Genomic DNA, 19,556 nt, shown 5'->3' on the forward strand with positions numbered 1-19,556 from the left:
AAATAATGGCAGCTTTATTTTCATTCTCTTCTAATGCTTCCAATATTGCCCAGTAGTTCAAGAGCATCAGCAAAAAGAAAATCATAAGATCGGGTGCTATAAGTAGGAAATCAAGCTAATAGGTGTATGAGAAGTCAGATGGAAAGGGTGGAGGATTTACTTTGCACATTTCTTCCACCAGCTCCCACCCTAATGGTGACCATGGGCTCTGCAATGGTTGTTTTAACACTGACCACCATCAACTTCTTGGTGGCATCTACCTCTGTCCCTCAGTGCTGTTGCTTCTGGTTGTATATGACCTTGTTCTGCAAACGATCGACTATGTCTTTGGCTGACACACCTAACAAGGTTGAATAATAGCCATGTCTGCAGATTATGGGTGTGATTCATATACACAATTTAAGAAGTGCGCTGTATGACATCCATCTACTAGCTGCAAATACTGTTGAAAGATAAGAACACGGTTCAAAGAACAGTATCTGTATCTTTCCATGTAAATAGCAGGAGCACAATATTTCAGTACATATTTACAAGCCATAATTACAAATGGAATCACTTCTGCATGCTGAATGATCCCTGGTAATGAATTGCACAACTATCTCTTCCACTGTCTACTTCCTGCACCAGGGTCTCCAGTACTATGTTGGACAACCAGGAGACTTTCTAATGCCAAGTCAACTTCAGTTTCATTTGTTGCCAACATAATGCACTGCCCTTTTAAACGAGGCGGGCCGTCTTTCAGATAAGGATAGCTTCAACTGGACAAGCTGCTCATGAACCCAAACACTTCCCTGCAGCGAGGAGCCACAGAGCTGTGCAATTCGTGCTGGCTGCACACTGAAATCGTTACATTGAGCAGGAAGCACAAATATAGCACAGTTCTGGTTGAATGGGAATGAGATACTTGCACATAGCAGTGCCTGCATGTTTTTGGGACTGTTCAATCCCACGACTTAAAAAAAGTAGATTTATATATTCAGAGAACAACGAAAGAGCTTCAGAACAATTTCACCTCAAATTTAATTTCAGCCACAGAAAAGAGTAGCTTTACAATTTTCCTTCCTTCTACCACAATATAATGACAATGATAAATGCATTTATAAGGAAATAAATATTCATTGAACTCAAGTCAAACGTAACTGCTATTTTTCCCCATTCTAACATCACAGGAACGTACAAGAATTATTTGTAGCAGCAGGAGATTTATTTCAGGATAAGATGGAACTATGCCCATGACTGCATTGCCTGACAATTTATTAGTTCAGCTAAATTAAACCTAAGGCAATAGTTATGTGTAACCAGAGCTATCAATATCATAAGAGTTGATGTTAGCTGTAATCATATCTGATCTATGTAGAGAAACAAATGATTAGTTGTGGACATACATCAAAGAGTAGCATATAATCAAAAGAAGATCTGGTTGCTAAAAAAATTGATGCAAGCGTGGAGGTCAACAGTTTTTAGACCAAGCCAGAGTGAGGTCAAGTATACACCTTGTACAGAGGTTAAATACCAGAAAATTAGAAAGCATGTAAGGGTCATAAATGCAGAGTGACTGTAAGAGTAAAGGAAAGACATTGCACTTACAGATTCTAGGATAAATAAACAAGTGGACTTCTTTTAAAACATGACAGCCCAATCTAGCAATTTATAAGGATTTCTTCTGAAAGTAATTGGAATGCATTGAAGTGACATTATATTTTTAAGACCTCCATCAGAGTACTGCAATATTTAATAAATGGATGTGGGGAGGAAATATAACTAAAGATAGTTACTGTCTATACTAAAATCAGGTACCAAAGCTTGGGATTTTAGAAATATTTCATTATCAGCTATTCAGCAGCAGTTGACAACAGCAAAAGCTTTCAGCATATTTTGAAAATATGAATGACAACTGAGGCAGGGCTAAACAGGGCAAGTACTGGAAGAGAACCGATCAGTAAAGTGGTTAGCTGAACATGAGAAATCAATATCACAACACATTCAGAATTTGAGAGCCAATAGATATTTACTTTTAGTTTCATGGTCCATCACATTTAGAATTCTGTGAACAGGTGTACATGCCACACTTTTGAAAGAATATTCTGATCTTTAAGACAGTTAAATGATAACTCTATCTACATCCTAGATATGATCTGTGATATTTGCAAATAAGGCCTTGAATCATAATAGGATACAAAATTTTATGCCTCCGAAATGTGTAAAAACTAATAGAATTTATAGAAAAACTAAACTAAAAGACAATAGTGAATGGCCCTTCTGAAACTACAATGCAGAAATCAGTACAATTTCCAAAAGAGATAATTCAAAAGAGGGCAAGGTTTCTTAAAAGTCTTGCCTTAATGTGTTGATAAATATTAAATCTTGCAAAGTGTTTACATCTTTACAAGGAGAAAGAAATTTTAAATATTGAAGTCGAGTTGAATATTTGTTATTATATAATTCAATTTTCTCCTATAATTCGCAAAATTTATCTAGTAGATATGATGGGTTAAATGACTCCAGTTCCAATGTGACCAGCATACCCAGTTGTATGCCAAACAGTTCCTAAAGCTACACATAATGGCAAGGCCGAGCTCGCAAAGACTGGAATTAATTTGTTAGTAACAGCATTTAATTATTCAGGCTTCTTTTTATTTTTCTTCAATTTTCATGACTGATTATTGCATATTTTTCAGTTAACTTGATTCAACTTAATAATGTTCAGTCAGTGTGTCCTACCTTTAAAGATGCATCCTGCTTTGAGAAATCTTCAAAGTCCTTGGCTTGAAGCTCAGGAGACTTGAGGAGAAGTGCCACATCACACACAGCTTTGTGAAGCTGGTGTACCTCTGTCAGGTAGGTAGAAGGCATGTAAGAAGGTTCAGGCAATATCCTTTCACTCCGCACAGTAACAATCTGTTCTTCGTAAGTACTTAGCTGGCGTGAAAATACAACATGATTTTCAATAGGAAAGAAGCAATGACATTTGAAACAACAAACTGCATCACCTAGGTAAGCAAAACCACATAATTCTACAAAATTACTTGACTTTATTGATGCTGAGAGTACCAATATGAAAAATTGCATTTCATCAACCTGAAATGATTCTTCAAGATTTCTTTAATATACATTTTCATATATAAACAATTTTCTAGTTGGACTGTCTGTTTCAATTACGACAGGAGTTAGGAAAATAGAGACATTTTTATTCTAGCTGGGACAGAAACTGCTGTAAAAAAGAGTTCCTGTGAAAAATTAGATTCCAATGTTCATGAAGAATAAATGGCCAATTCTGTGGAATAGAATTTGTAATCAAAATCAGAACTTCTGTGTCAATGAAATAGTATGTATCACAATTTAATCTGAGCAAAGTTAAGTCATTTAATACGTATGCCAAAGTTAATTTTTGATAATCTCATTTAGTATTTGCTCTAACCAATTTCCTAACTCTTTCAAGTTCTTCCATGTCCAATTTTGTAAATCAGCAAACATCCTCCATTACGAGGTAGGAATATGTATTGCTAATGACTTAACTAAACTCCCATCATTATTTTAGTTCTTGACAAAGTTATCATCTGCATTGAGGTGAGACTTAAATAATTTAAAGATTCAGCCAGACTCTTACTTCTCATTTAATGAGTTGATGGGTCGGCTAACTTAGTTTAAAAAATGTCGCTCAACTATAGTGATAATACTGTTCATCATATATTTGACAAAGAAACACACTGGTGCATCAAACCAATTTAGCAAAAGCTAGTGAAATAAAATGGCATGAGAAGAACAATGAATAAGGACTTGAAAACCAAGATATTCACTGAGAAATGTGAAGGATAAATTGGGGGGAAAAAGTACTGATTAGAGTTTTACATCTTAAAAACAGAAAAATATGATGCAACATTCAGCATGTTTCTGCAACCACTGTTTAAGGTTACTGGTGGTAATTTCTCGTCTACCCACCAAGAGAGAATCGTGGAAATGAAGGTTAAAATACCATGCAATTTTTTCCCCCACCTGAAAAGCTGCAAGAACAATAAACAAATTCTATATAATTAATGCTATTTCCCAAAATAACAAAGCCATTATATATTCTTTGTCAAGAATGTAACAGGGCTACTTGGAATCTGAAGTGACAGCATCATTTCATTTATTTCCCTCAATTGTGTGAAACACTTCTACTTCATTATACAAGACCCTGCAATTTTCATCTTCAATGCTGAGAATAAAGTAAACTGTTCAAAGAGCTCATACTTCACCTCAGCAGTGCCATATATTCCATTCAAGATAATTTTGAATAAAGAACAAACCATGTAATTCAAGTGATGATTATGCATTTGAGAAAATCAAGAACTCTTAACTCTACAGCATCACATAGAGTTTACTGACATGAAACTTTTATGTGGTTCAAAGATTAACATTTTATTATTTACTTCAAACAGATAAATGAAATAGCAGCATCCCTAGTTTTCAAATCGTGTTTATAAACTGCTGTTCATGAATAGCTTAAGCATATTTAATCAAGAGTATTTACCTATATTTTAAAAGTATGTTTGTAAATCTACTTGCTTGATTTTTTTTTAATGTTAGTGCAAAGACTATTTTAAGAATGTAAAGCTGCGAATTTATACTACCTTTCTAATAATCAACAAAACAAAACGTAAAAATGTACAAGGGCAAAAACCAATTTAATGCATTAAACACATCTGTGTGGAATTAGTTCTCCCTTGAAACAAGAGAACAGACATGGAAACAAACATATGGAGAAGCTAAGTTTACAAATTGAGGAAATATTAAGGACATCTCATCATTCGGTTGTTTAGGTAACACTTTTCACAACCTTGGCACAACCATTAGTTGATCACCCAAGTTGGTGCAGTCTTTCAATGATTCTGTCATGGTTATTAATCTATGGATTTATTGAGTATTCTCACAAGAAAATGAATCCCAGGGTTGTATATGGTGACATATATATACTTTGAACTATTACAATTAACTACCCTCACATGCAGAATTCACTAGGGTCTCTGTGAATCCCAAATTATGCAATATAAACCTACTGATATCACCAAACATCCATCCCTTTCAGCATGAATATTGAACTAGATCCATTTGAAAGGAATTAAAAGGATTTTGTTAAGGAAAGTCCACCAACGCATTTCCTTTTTCAGATGTCGATGGGTCTGGGTTCCATTTCCAGTATTTCCTATTTTATTGCCATATACTCTCGTCATCCGGGCAGATGGGGCTTGTTAACCACAGATGGCAGCTCAAGTAGGAGAGGGAAAACCCTGACTTCAAACCTCCACTGCCTTGCGGCTATACCCACTCACGGGAAATGCTTTGGGAGTAAAGCCCGAAGAAAAATCTGGAGTCGGAGTCCCAAAAGGCCGCTGACTGCTGTACCCAGCACCGGCACAGCAACTTCCGTCGTTCCTTTGGACCTGTCAACAGCATTGGGGGGGGGGGTCCCACTGCATGGGCAACAGACGGATCTCCACATCAACTCTGCCCTGGCTTGCACCCTGGAGAGGCCACTCCCAGTGATTACCAGAGGCGCAGTACCCATGGTCAACCACGACCGATGGAGGCCACACATACACTCACTCTGGTCAGAGAGGCCCATTTTCCAATTATGTCTGAAGAAGATCATTACATCTGTTGCTTGAGCAGTGATGTTGATTACATATTAAATATGCAGTGGTTGATGAAAATCCATTCAATACACTCCTTTGGTAAAACTTAATGCAAGGCAATCTCCAATAATGAGGAAAATCATGTATACTGACTAAAATGCCTGTAAGCTTCAAGATAGAATCCTTAATTCTGCTCAGTTAGTGTATCTTAGTTTTAGAAGCTGTAAGGAATTCAAATAGCACTAAAGCTTCAGTGTTGAGAGTAAGAAGGGAAAGGGGAGTATGCTGTGTCAAATCAAAGTTTCTACTTCTGATTATCCTGTTACATTCTAAGACAGCTTGAAGTGGAGACACAAGTTGGGGAGGGGGTGTGTGAAGAATTACTAACTTATTGAGTTGAGAACCTACATCCAGACTGATAGGTAGATAAAAAAGCCAATATGAAGAAAGAAGCATAAAACAGAAGCTGGGAGGTGATAGGCGGACCAAGGCAGGGTAAGGACCACAGGGAGAAGGAGCCAGTGGTGAACAGGGAGGGAGTAACCTAGGAGACAGAGGCAGGTGAGTGATAGACAGAAGAGACAAAAATAAAGCAGATAGAGTCATGTTGGGGAGGAAATGGTGAAGAAGCAGACAGAGGCTTCAGGCTGATAAGCAGAGATGCTGAAATCTCCGGTGCAAGGAAAGCGATCATGGCTGCCATTAAAGGAGAGATCAAAGGCAGATAGAACCAGATACGGGAGGAGATTTGATGGGTACAGTGTGTGCATGGAAGGTGGATAGAATCAGCAGTGGGAGGGGGACACAAATGGGTGATGAGGGTCCAGAGGAAGTGTATGGGAAAGGAAACAAAAATGGGAAGACGAGAGGTGTATTTGAAGGGGGGGGGGTGGAGAACACAGGCGAGAAAGATTACTCATGTTTCATAGAACTGGGCAAAGACAAGTTTCTGATTGAGAAAGAGAGATTTATTCCAAGGGTTTCATAACCCAATCAGCACTTTTTACAGGAAAGGCATCTGTGGGGTCTTAATAAGGGACAGGACTGGGCTGTCAATATGACCTACTGATAAATAGCCTGCTGATACTGAATTATGTTTACTGAGTCAAGATAGCAAAAGTTCCTGTGGAACTGTAAAGGTTAAACGTTTCACTATGGTTAACAAATCAGTGCAAAGGGGAAAGACAGTACTTTGTGCACATTGGCTAAATAGTGTTCTTCGATTTACAAGTTTTCGATTTTTGAAATCATTGCCACCAGACAAGTAAAATCTATATTCCTCTAAACAATGTAACCAGATCATAAGAGCAATTTTACAAAAACAATGAGCAACTATAAAGGCATGTAGAAGTGAAACAAGAAATCATTACGTGACTGTCACACAACTACAATACCTTGCTTATTTAAAGCATGTGCCTTAGCCTAGTGGTATCAAAATGCTTGCTTGGAATTTGACCCAGTATCTACTGTACAGTACTAAGCATAAAAATAGAAATTGTGCTTCATAAACACCAAATTCAAATGCTGTTATCATCACTGCTGAGAATTGGAGTTGAACAGCTAAACAAGGTGTAATTTCACCAGCATGCCTTTGGTGAAGCTATCCCACTCACTGCTCTTTCCCTATTGCCTTGTAAATCTTTCCCTTTAAATACCTATCACTCTACTTTGAAAGCTGTCTTTGAATCTGCTTCCATTATCCTTTTAGGTAATGCTTTTGAGATCATAAACCTCATTCAGTAAAATAAAATCTCTTCACTGTTTTATTCACTGACACAGTCACTATTAAAAAAAAGGTTCATCTCCTCCATCAACATTTTCTGCAGAACCACTAAGTCACCTGGAATGCCCCTCACCCACCCCTAGCACCACTATGCACCAAAACCCATTCACAATTCCAAGGGGAACAGATTCATACAACTACACAAGTAATTAATATGCCTTACCCTAGTATCATAATGATAAATCACTTCTCGGGTCAAGAAGTCAAATTATTAAAATTCATTATCAAAAAAGAAAGATCATGAAATAAAAACTGATTTCAAAAGGTAACTAATTCCAAAATTAAAATGAGCCTGCTGGTACAAAAAGACAAGAGCTTCTGCAGATACTGGAAATCCAGAGGCACCATATACAAAATGCTGGAGGAACTTAGAAAGGTTAGGCAGCAACTATGGAAATGAATAAACTCTTCAGGTTTTTGGCTGAGACCCTTCATCAGGATTTTATATTCTGCCCATGCAAACACTTGCTTTGTTAATTCTTGAATCTCATTTCAAAACTGCAACAAATTGTGGGGATCAGTTCTTCCATTTTTGAAATCTGCAGTCTGATTGTACTTGGAAATGATAAGAGAATGCAGTGATGACGTAGAGGGATTGGTTAAAATATCAACATCAGAAGATATTTCAAAGCTATCAATAAAAGTTTATAAGGAATTAATATGTTTTTTTTTACCTATTCCAAGTGTAACAATGTTAAAAATCTTACAGAAACACGAGTTTGATAATTTCTATTTGAAACAAAAATCATTCACAAACATATAACATGGATGGAGGAAATGTTCATTAATGAAAAGCAAATACAAAGAATCAGAATCAGGTTTATTATCACTGCCTTACATGACATGAAATTTGTTGTTTTGCAGAAGTACAGTGCAAAGACATAAAATAACAATAAAATACAAAATAAATAAATAATGCAAACCAAAAGCAACAATGAGGCTCAGTTCACAAATCCATGACTATTTAGAAATCTCGGGGTGTAACCGTATAACAATTACAGCACGGAAACAGGCCATCTCGGCCGTTCTAGTCCGTGCCGAACTCTTACTCTCACCCAGTCCCACGAACCTGCACTCAGCCGATAACCCTCCATTCCTTTCCTGTCCATATATCTATCCAATTTAACTTTAAGCGACAACATCGAACCTGCCTCAACCACTTCTGCCGGAAGCTCGTTCCACACAGCCACCACTCTCTGAGTAAAGAAGTTCCCCTTCGTGTAACCCCTAAACTTTTGCCCTTTAACTCTCAACTCATGTCCTCTTGTTTGAGTCTCCCCAACTCTTAGTGGAAAAAGCCTATCCACATCAACTCTGTCTATTCCCCTCATAATTTTAAATATGTCTATCAAGTCCCCCCTCAACCTTCTACGTTCCAAAGAATAAAGACCCAACTTGTTCAACCTTTCTCTGTAACTTAGATGATGAAACCCAGGTAACATTCTAATAAATCTTCTCTGTAGGGAAGAAACTGTTTTGAATCAGTGAGTGTGTCTTGTCAGGTTTCTCCGTACATGCAAATAGGGCATATTCTGGATGGTGAGGGTTCTTAGTGATAGATGCCACCTCCTTCAGGCACTGTCTTCTGAAGATGTCCCTACTGGTGGGGAGAGTTGCGCCATGATGGAGCTGGCTAACTCTACAACCCTCTGTAGCCTCTTGTGATCCTGTGCATCAGAGCCTCCATATGAGGCTGTGATGCAACCAGTCATAATGCTATCTTAAACACATGTATAAGAATTTGCAAATATCTTCGGTGACATACCAAATCTCTTCAAATTCCAAATGAAGTAAGACTGTTTGTACATCTTCCTCATGGTTGCATTATTTTGTTGGCCCCAAGATATATCCTCGAAGATGTGACAATAAGGAACTTAAAGCTACTCACCCTTTCCACCTCTGAATCCTCAATGAAGACTGGTGTGTTCTTCTGACTTCTCTTTCCTGAAGCCCTCAATCAAATCCCTGGTCTTGCAGATGTTGAGGGCAAAGTTGTTGTTACAACACCACTCAACCAGTCGATCCCACTTCTGCACGTCTTCTCATCGTCATCTGAGTTTCTGGCACCAACAGTAACGTCATCAGCGAATTTACAGATGGCATCTCATCTGTGCCTAGCCACAGAGTCAGGACTGTAGAGAGAGAGTATCTTTGAGGTGTGCCTGTGTTGATTGTAGATGAGGAGATGTTATTACTGATCCATGCTAACGGTGATCTCCATGACTATGTGACTAAGCACAGCTCAAAGCCATCTATGATGATGATACAACCATTGTTGGCAGAATCACAGATGGAGACAAGAGGGCGTACAGGAGTGAGATATACCAGCTGGATGAGAGGTATCGAGCAACAACCTTAAACTCAATGTCAGTAAGACCAAAGAGATGATCGGGGAAAACGAGGGAACGTGAACCAAACTTCAGAAGGATCATGTGGAAAGAGTAGGTAATTTCAAATACCTGGCTGTCAATATCTCTGAGGACCTCACCTAGTCCCAACATATCGATGCAGCTATAAAGAAGGCAAGACAGCAGATATATTTCATCAGGAGTTTGAGGAGATTTTGCTTGTTACCTAAAACAGTTGAAAACTTCTACAGATGTACCAAGGAGAGCTTTCTGACAGGCTACATCACTGTCTGGTACTGGGGGAGTGGGGTGGGTAGCTACTGTACCAGATCGAAAGAAGCTACAGAAAGTTGTAAAATTAGTCAGTTCCATCTTGGGTACTAACCTCCATCATATCCAAGACACCTTTGAAGACTGGTGCCTCAGAAAGGTGGTGTACATTATCAAAGAACCCCATCACCCAAGACATGCCCTCTTCTCATTCTAACTCTCAGGAAGGAGGCACAGAAGCCTGAAGGCACACAGTCAGTAATTCAGGAACAGCTTCTTCCCCTCTGCCATACAATTTCTGAATGGACGTTGAACCCAAGAACAGTACCTCATTTTCTTAGTTCTGTTTTGGCACTACGATTCTTAATTTAATTATTTAATATGCAGATATATATACTTGATCTAATTTATTTATTTTTTCTCCTATGTTTATCATGTATTGCATTGCACTACTACTGCTAAGTTAACATATGCTGGTGATATCAAACCCGATTCTGATTCTGACGAGGATCCTGTTGCATGAGGCGGTACAGAAGCCTAGGTTTAGAAGCTTGAGGAGAGGTTGAGTGAGCTAGGGCTTTTCTCTTTGGAGGAAGGATGAGATTATAAGTGGCAAAGATAGAGTTAACAGCCTTCACCTTTTCTCTCAGGGTGGCAGTGGCTAATAGGAGAGGACAGAAACAAGAGAAAATCTGCAGATGCTGGAAATCTGAGCAACATACACAAAATGCTGGAGGCACTCAGCAGGCCAGGCAGCAGGAATGGAAAAGAGTACATTCGACGTTTCAGGCCTTAAGGGTTTCCAGCATTTTGTGTAGGAGAGGACAGACTTTTAAGGTGATTGGAGTAAAGTATAAGGGGTTGTTTTTTTTTACACAGCAGTGGAATGGAACCCACCGCAGTGGATGATGATATAGGCAGATATATTAGGACACTTAAGACTCTTAGATGGGCATATTGATGAAAGAAAAGTGGAGAGCTATGTGGGATGATCTTGGTGGAGGTTGAAAGGCTGGCACAACATTGTGGGCCGAAGGGTCTGTACTCTTCGACATTCTGTGACTGAAGGGATGATGGCATTGCTGTAATCGTTAAACAGTAGTGTGACATATGTTTTGCTCTTGTCAAAGATAGTACATCTGCTTAGACTTGTGGTAGTATGCAGATTACTGCGGATCCAAGCCCCTGCTCAGGCTGGAGTTAAGTTTTGCCATAGCCAATGTCTTGAAGCTCATTATTATGGTAGACGTAAGTGTTACCAGTCGACAGTCATCTAAGTAGCTCACCCTGATTTCATTTTGGGCACTGGTATGATTGTTGAAACAGGTGGGAAACTCAGATTGCAGCGGAAAATGTGCTTAAAACACCAGTCGACTGATCAGGAAAACAGTAACGTACCAAGCACACCATAGGGGCCCAATGCCTTGCCACGGGTTCACATGCTTGAAGGATGTTCTGACATTGGACTCTTGAGATAGTGATCACAGTGTCGCTGATTTTGTTGGGATTCACATAGCTGTACTGCTATTTTCCATTTCAACGTGTGCATAACAGTTATTGAGCTTGTGAGAGAGTGAAGCATCACTGTCACTTATGCTGTCAGGTTTTGCCTTAGAGGAACTTAAGAGTTACAGAGTCATAGAGCACTACAGCATGGAAACTGGTCTGTCTACTCATCTGTCTAGGCCCATTGACATGCACCCGAACCATAGATCTGGATACCACTCCCATCCATGTACCTATCCAAATTTTCCTTAAATGTTGAACTAGAACCCACATCCACCACTTCTGCTGGCAGCTCATTCCACACTCCAACCACTCTCTGAGTGAAGAATTTCCTCCTCATGTCACCCTTAACATCTCATCTTTAACCCATGACCTCTAGTTCCAGTCTCACCTAACGTCAGTGGAAAAATCTTGCTTGCATTTAAGCTATCTATACTCCTCATAATTTTGTAGACCTCCATCAACTCTCCCCTCTTTCTTCAACATATTAGAGGATATAAAATCCTAACCTATTCAATCTTTCCCTGCAACTCAGGTCGTCAAGTCTCGGCAACATCCTTGTAAATTTTCTCTGCACTCTTTCAATCTTATTGACATTTTTCCAGTAGGTAGGTTACCAAAACTGCACACAATACTCCAAATGAGGCTTCACTAATGTCTTATACCACTTCAACATTACATCTCGACTCCTGCACTCAATGATTTGATTTATGAAGGCCAAAGTGCCAAAAGCTTTCTTTACTACCTGTGGTACCACTTTCAAGGAATTATGCATCTGTACTTCCAGGTCTCTCTTTTCTATCACACTCCTCAGTGCCCTACCACTCACTGTGCAAGACTTATGCTGGTTTGTACTTCAAAAGTTCAACACCTCACACTTGTGTGCATCAAATTCCATCTGCCATTTTCCAGCCGGCCTAGATTCTGCTGCGAGCTTTTATGATCTTCCTTGATGTCCACTACAACCCCAATCTTGGTGTCACCTGCAAATTTGCTGATCCAGTTAACTACATCATCATCCAGACCACTGATATAGACAACTGACCCAGCACTGATTCCTGCAGCACACCACTAGTCACAGGCTCCAGTCAGAGAGGCAGGCATGTACTACCATTCTCTGGCTTTGCCTGTGAAAACAATGTCCAATCCAATTTAGTATCTCATTTCGAATGCCAAGCAACTGAACATTCTTGACCAACTCCCAATACGGAATCTTGTCAAAGTCCTTGCTAAAGTCCATGTAGACAATATCCACTGCTTTGACTTCAACTTTCCTGGTAACTTCCTTGAAAAACTCCATAAGATTGGTTAGACATGACCTACCACACACAAAGCCATATTGACTATCCCAAATCAGTCAGTGTCTATCCAAATATTTATACAGTATCTAGAAAAAATATTCACTCCCCCCCTTGGAAGTTTTCATGTTTTATTGTTTTACAACATTGAATCACAGTGGATTTAATTTGGCTTTTTTGACACTGATCTAAAGAAAAGACTCTTTCGTATCAAAGTGGAAACAGATTTCTACAAATTGGTCTATATTTATTACAATTATTAAACACAAAATAATTGATTATAGAATTACGAAGCCCCTTTTAGTATTTAGTAGATGCACCTTTGGGAGAAATTACAACCTTGAGTCTGTGTGGATAGGTTTCTATCAGCTTTGCACATCTGGTCACAGCAACTTTTCCCCATTCTTCTTGACAAAACTGCTCAAGCTCTGTCAGATTGCACGGGGATCATGAATGAACAACCCTTTTCAAATCTAGCCACAAATTCTCAATTGGATTCAGGTCTGTACTCTGATTTAGTCACTCCAGGACAGTAACTTGGTTGTTTTTAAGCCATTCCTGTATAGCTTTGACTTTATGCTTGGGGTCATTGTCTTGCTGGAACACAAATTTTCTCCCCAAGTTGCAGTTCTCTTGCAGACTGCATCAGGTTTTCCTCCAGGATTTCCCTGTATTTTGCTGCATTCATTTTACCCTCTACCTTCACAAGTCTTCCAGGGCCTGCTGCAGTGAAGCATCCCCACAACATGATGCAGTCACCACCATACTTCACAGTAGGGATGGTGTGTTTTTGATGTGTGTGTTTGGCTTACGCGAACATAGTGTTTAGTCTGATGGACAAAAAGCTCAATTTTGGTTTCATAAGGCCATAGAACCTTCTTCCAGCTGACTACAGAGTTTTCCACATATCTTCTTGCAAACTCTAGCTGAGATTTCATGAGAGTTTATTTTCCCCAACAATGGCTTTCCCTTTGCCACTCCCCCATAAAGCTACAATTGGTAAAGCACCCAGGCAACTGCTGTTCTATGTGTAGTCTCTCCCATCTCAGCCACTGAAGCTTGTAACTCTTCTATTATTGCCATAGGTCTCTTGATGGCCTCCCTCACTACTCTCTGTCTTACAAGGTTACTCAGTTTTTGAGCACGGCCTGCTCTAGACAGATTTACAGCTGCATCATATTCTTTCCATTTCTTGATGACTGATTGCTCTCCAAGGGATATTCAGTGACTTGGAAATGTTCTTGTATCCATCTCCTGACTTATGCTTTCCATTCCAGATAGAGGCATACCTATATACTACTAAAATTCTCATGCTCTGTTTGTCTGTCTGTGACCTCCAATTAGCCCAAACAGTGCATTACAGCGGCACTTTTTTTTGGACTAAATCAACTTAAAATGCGCTAACTTACAGAATGCATGCAAAGTTCAGGGTTATATATTCGGATAAAATTGCTCACTCATCAATCAACAGGCCCCGCTTTCCACAACCCGAACTGATTACAGCTTTAATGGAAGCCACAACATGACACCACGACACATGTGCACGGCCAGCATCAGCAGCGCCTCACGATGCTCACAGCAGCAACGCCAACCGCAGCAAAAGGGCAGGGCTATCACATCCATTTAGGAGAATGCCAACCATACCATCAAAAGAAATCAGCACCCTGGAGGCTTTGGTGTTACTGTTTCGTATCTTCTATCAAGCATCAGGTAAAAAAAAAGACAGCCTAATTATGCTGCATGGAAAGAGAAGGAGGACATTATGGTCAAGAGATGACATCATCGGGAAATGGCAAGGAGAGGAAGAGAACAACAATCGGATGAGGCCAGGGCCGCACAACTCCAGGATCAAAGAATCAGGACAAAAAAGATGAGAGAAGAAGAGACAAAGGAGGAGAGGCATGCACATCTCCAAAATGACAACAATAGGCACAGAAGGAGGAGAGAACAAGAATCGGATCGAGCCAGGACCGCACGACTCCAGGACCAGAGAGAAAGAACAAATGGTAGAAGAGAGGAAGAGACGAAGGATGAAAGGGCTGCACGTCTCCAGAATAACAAAAACAGCCAGAGGAGGAGGAGAGAGGAAGAGACAGAGGAGAAAAGGAAAGATCAACTTGAGAATATGCGGCAAAGAGTACCCTATTGAATAATCGGCAAAGAGAAGTGTATGAATATGTGTGCAACTGCTTGGAAAGTAATCTCTCTTTAATGATTTTCATTGATGCACCAGGAGGAATGGGCAAGACATTTATCATCAACTTGATCTTCACTAAAGTTAGGGGAGATGGAGGTGTTGCTATTGCTATAGCATCATCAGGTATTGCAGCAACATTGATGCCTGGTGGTAGGACAGCGCATTCAAGATTCAAAATACCCCTCCAAGTCAATGAAGATGTCTCTTGTAACATCAATAAAAAAAATCAACATTGCAAATTTACTCCAAAATGCGAGGCTTATTGTCTGGGATAGGAGGAAGAGCCTCGAAGCCGTGGACCAGACTCTTCGTGATGTATGCAGCAAGAATGAGGCCTTCGGGGGTATTTTCACCATTTGATTTGGTGATTTCTGTCAGCTTCTAGCAGTTGTGAAACACGGAAATGATGCTGAAGTAGAGAATTCATGCATGAAAAACATCCTACTTATGGAGAAGCTTCATCAGGTTTCAATTGAAGAGAAACATGCGATTGAGTGAGGAAGAAGGACGATATTCTGAGTTCTTATTGGATGTTGGAGAAGACAAGATTGAGAAAAATGAAAATGATGAAATCGAATTACCTGAAGATATGATTCTGCCAGCAAAAACTACGGAAGAATGCGTTGATTTCATCTACCCGACATTCGACAATCCTGCAGAACTATTCTCGAGGAATTCTATCTTGGTTCCTCTCAATGAAATGATGCGAAAAATAAACTTCACATGCATTAGATGCTTCCCTGGAATCATGAAAGAATACTGTTCCTTCAATCCTGTAAGTAAAGGAGCTAATGCCACTCATTTTCCAACAGAATTCCTTGATTCGGTCGAACTCTCTGGATTGCCCCCACATAAACTGTAATTGAAGAGGGGATCTCCCATCATTTCAATGAGGAACATGGATCCACCAAGGCTTTGCAATGGAACGCGAATGATGGTGGAAGAACTGCACGACAATCTCATCGTAGCAAAGATAAACATTGGTGCGTTCAAAAATGACATTGTCATGATCCCAAGAATTACTCTCAATTTATCAGAAGAGGAAGATGTCCCTCTTCAGTGGAGCCAGTTCCCGATACAGTCATGCTTTGCTATGACTATACACAAGGCGCAAGGCCAAACCATGAAGAATGTGGTGATTTATTTGGAGAAACCGGTATTCCAGCATGGTCAGCTGTATGTGGCTTTAAGGTGGGGAAAAAGAAATGAAAACATTAGAGTATTCTTGAAGGGTGGCAGATCAACCAGAAATGTTGTCATCAAAAGTGTCCTTCGTTAAATGAGGAGGAGCTATACTTGTCTTGCTACACGTCTTTCTTCTTTAATAAACTGAGTTTTTCTTCTTTAATTTCAAAAGCACATCACATCAGACTGCACTACCTTTCTCTCAAAGGGTGCCCCAATGGGTCACCTGGTTGTCTAGTTTTTACTACAATTAATTGAAACACCTTGACTGCACACAGGTGTCTGTATTTAACTAATTATGTGACTCCGAACACCATTTGGCTGCACCAGTGATGATTGGTGTGTCATTAAAGGGGGTGAATACTTATGCAATCAATTACTTTATCAATAATTTAGATCACTTTTTAGAGATCTGTTTTCACTTTGACACAAAGGAGTGTTTTTTTCTGTTGATCAGTGTCAAAAAAAGCCAAATTAAATCCACTGTGATTGAATGTTGTAAAACAATAAAACATGAAAACTTCCAGGGGCGGGGTGGGGTGAATAGTTTTTATAGGCACTCTATGTCCAGTCCCTTAGAATCCTTCCAATAACTTCCCAACTACAGTGTCAGGCTCACCAACCTATAATTTCCTGGCTTATTCTTAGAGCCTTTCTTAAACAATAGAACAACATTAGTTATCCTCCAATCCTCTGGCACCTCAGTCATGGAAAGGATATTTTAGATCTGTCTGCTAGGGCCCCTGCAATTTCTGCACTAACCTCTCACAGTATCTGAGGGAACTCCTTGTTAAACCCTGTGGATTTCTCCATCTTAATTTTCCTCAAGACAGCAAACACATCTTGCTCTGTAATCATTAAATGATCCATGATCACACTGCTGCTTTGTCTCACTTCAATAGACTCAATCAATGGGCTTTATTGATCCTGTCTCCTGAGTAAATACAGATGCAAAGAATTCTTTAAAGTTCTCCCCCATCTCTTTCAATTCCATGCATAGATAACCACTATAATTTTCCAGAGCACCAATAGTCTCACTTGCTTTCCTTTTGCTTTTAATATATCTGTAAAGCCCTTGGGATTCTCCTTCACTTTGTCTGCTAGAGCAACTTCATGATGCATTCTTCTAGCCCTTCTGATTTCCTTCTTAATTATTTTCTTATACTCCTTCCTGCCTTTATCTGCTCTGCACCTCCTTCTTTTTCTTAACCAGGGCCTCAATATCTCTCAAAAACCAAGGCTCCCTAAACCTGTTACACTTGCCTTTTATTCTTTCAGGAACATACAAACTTTGTGCTTTCAAAATTACACTTTTGAAGGCCTCTCACTTACCAAGTACATTTTGCCAGAAAACAACTTGACAGAACCTTTTTGATACTATCAAAATTGGCCTTTCTCCAACTTAGACTCTCAACCTGAGGACCAGACCTATCCTTCTCCATAATTATCTTGAAACTCATGGCATTATGATTACTAGATGCAAAATGCTCCCCCACAAAAATTTCTGTCACCTGTCCTTTCTTATCCCATCATAGAAGATCTAGTACCACACTCACTGTAGTTGGGACTTCCATGTACTGATTAAATAAACTTTCCTGAACACTTTTTACAAACTCTATCCCATATAGCCCTATAAAACATGGGAGTTCCAATGAATATATGGAAAGTTCAAATCAACAACTCTCTCAACCTTATGTTTCTTGCAATAGTCTGCGATCTCTCTACAAATTTAATCCTCTAAATCCCCTGGACTGTTGGGTGGTCTACAATATAATCTTATTAACATGGTCATTCCTTTCTTAATCCTTATTTTCACCAATATAGAGCTCAGTGGACATGCTTTCCAGTTTGTCCTGTCTGAGCACTGCCATGACATTTTCCCTGATCAGTAATGCTACCCCTCCCCCCATTTGATCTCTCCCACTCTATCACCTCTAAAGCAACGGAACCCTGGAACATTGAGCTTCCCATCCTGCCCTCCTGCTTTCAAGTCTTACTAATGTCTACAATGTTGGGAAATGTGTGATAATGCATTTTGCTAAAAGGAACAATAGTGCAAACTATTCTCTCAATGGGAGGAAGGTTCAAACATCAGAGAGGCGGAGGGACTTTGCAGTCCTTGTGCAAGACTCCCAGAAGGTTAATTTAAAAGCTGAGTCTGTGGTAAAGAAGGAAAATGTAATGTTGGCATTTATTTCAAGGGAAATAGAATATAAATGCAAGGAGATAATGCTAAGCATTTATAAGACAATAGTCAGGCCACACTTGGAGCATTGTCAACAGTTTTGGGCCCCATATCTCAGAAGGATGTGTTGTCATTGAAGAGCGACCAGAGGAGGTTCATGGGAATGATTCCAGGAATGAAGGGGTTAACATATGAGGAGCATTTGGCAGCTTTGGGCCTGTACTCACTAGAATTTAGAAGAATGTGGTGGGGGGGGGAATCTCATTGAGACCTACCAAATGTTAAAAGGACTAGATAGCCCGAGCACGCTTTCCATCCATGCCGGGTTGAGTGTCGAGATTGCAACTTGACCTCATAAAACAAAAGGAAAAATACTGCGAAATGTCTGCATGAGGAGTGAGGCGCCACACAGTCCCTCTCTCGCTCCGCACCTTGTAAAAGCCATGAAAAAGACATCATCATGGACGCACGCACGGACACGCGGACACACACGTACAGACGCGCAAGCACGCACACGCACAGACTCGCACACACGCAGGCACGTGCAAAACAAAGAAAGAAAGGATTAGATAGGGTGGATGTGGAGTGGATGTTTTCCATGGTAGAGGTGTCCAGAACTAGAGGGCACAGCCTCAAAATTGAGGGGCAACCTTTTAGAACGGAGGTAAGGAGAATTTTTTTAGCCAGAGAATAGTGAATCTGTGGATTGCTCTGCCACAGACTGTGGTGGAGGCCAAGTCTGTGAGTAGATTTAAGGCACAAGTTGACAGTTTCCTCATGGGTCAGGGCGTCAAAGGATATGGTGAGAAGGCAGGTGTATGGGGTTTAGTGGGTTCCGGGATCATCCATGATGCAATGGCAGAGCAGACTTGATGGGCTGAATGGCCTAATTCTGCTTCTATGTCTTATGGTCATAATTCCACATACTGGACGGCTTGTCAAGCCTCATATCACAGCCAGCCTCCCCTCATCGCTGGATCCTCTACAGTTTGCTTATCCTCCAAATCGCTCTACGGAGCACGCAATATCCACCACACTGCACACAGTTCTCTCTCACTTGGACAACAAGGACACTTATGCCAGAATCCTGTACATTGATTTCAGTTCAGCGTTCAATACCATCATCCTGCAGAGACTAGTGGAGAAACTGTCGCTGCTTGGCCTTAACACTG

General features: G+C 40.0%; 1 protein-coding gene across 9 annotated transcripts in view; it reads right to left on the reverse strand.

The window, feature by feature from the left end:
- The window catches only part of dmd (dystrophin), a 1,998,855-nt gene that overhangs the window by 950,995 nt on the left and 1,028,304 nt on the right, over positions 1-19,556 (reverse strand). For all 9 annotated transcript variants that reach the window (XM_063050913.1, XM_063050911.1, XM_063050907.1 and 6 more), the window contains one exon: positions 2,722-2,919. In XM_063050913.1, the coding sequence (XP_062906983.1) occupies positions 2,722-2,919 (198 nt within the window). The remainder of the gene's footprint in view (positions 1-2,721; positions 2,920-19,556) is intronic.

This window comes from Mobula hypostoma, chromosome 6, assembly GCF_963921235.1.
Source record: "Mobula hypostoma chromosome 6, sMobHyp1.1, whole genome shotgun sequence".
NCBI classification, from domain to species: Eukaryota; Metazoa; Chordata; class Chondrichthyes; order Myliobatiformes; family Myliobatidae; genus Mobula; species Mobula hypostoma.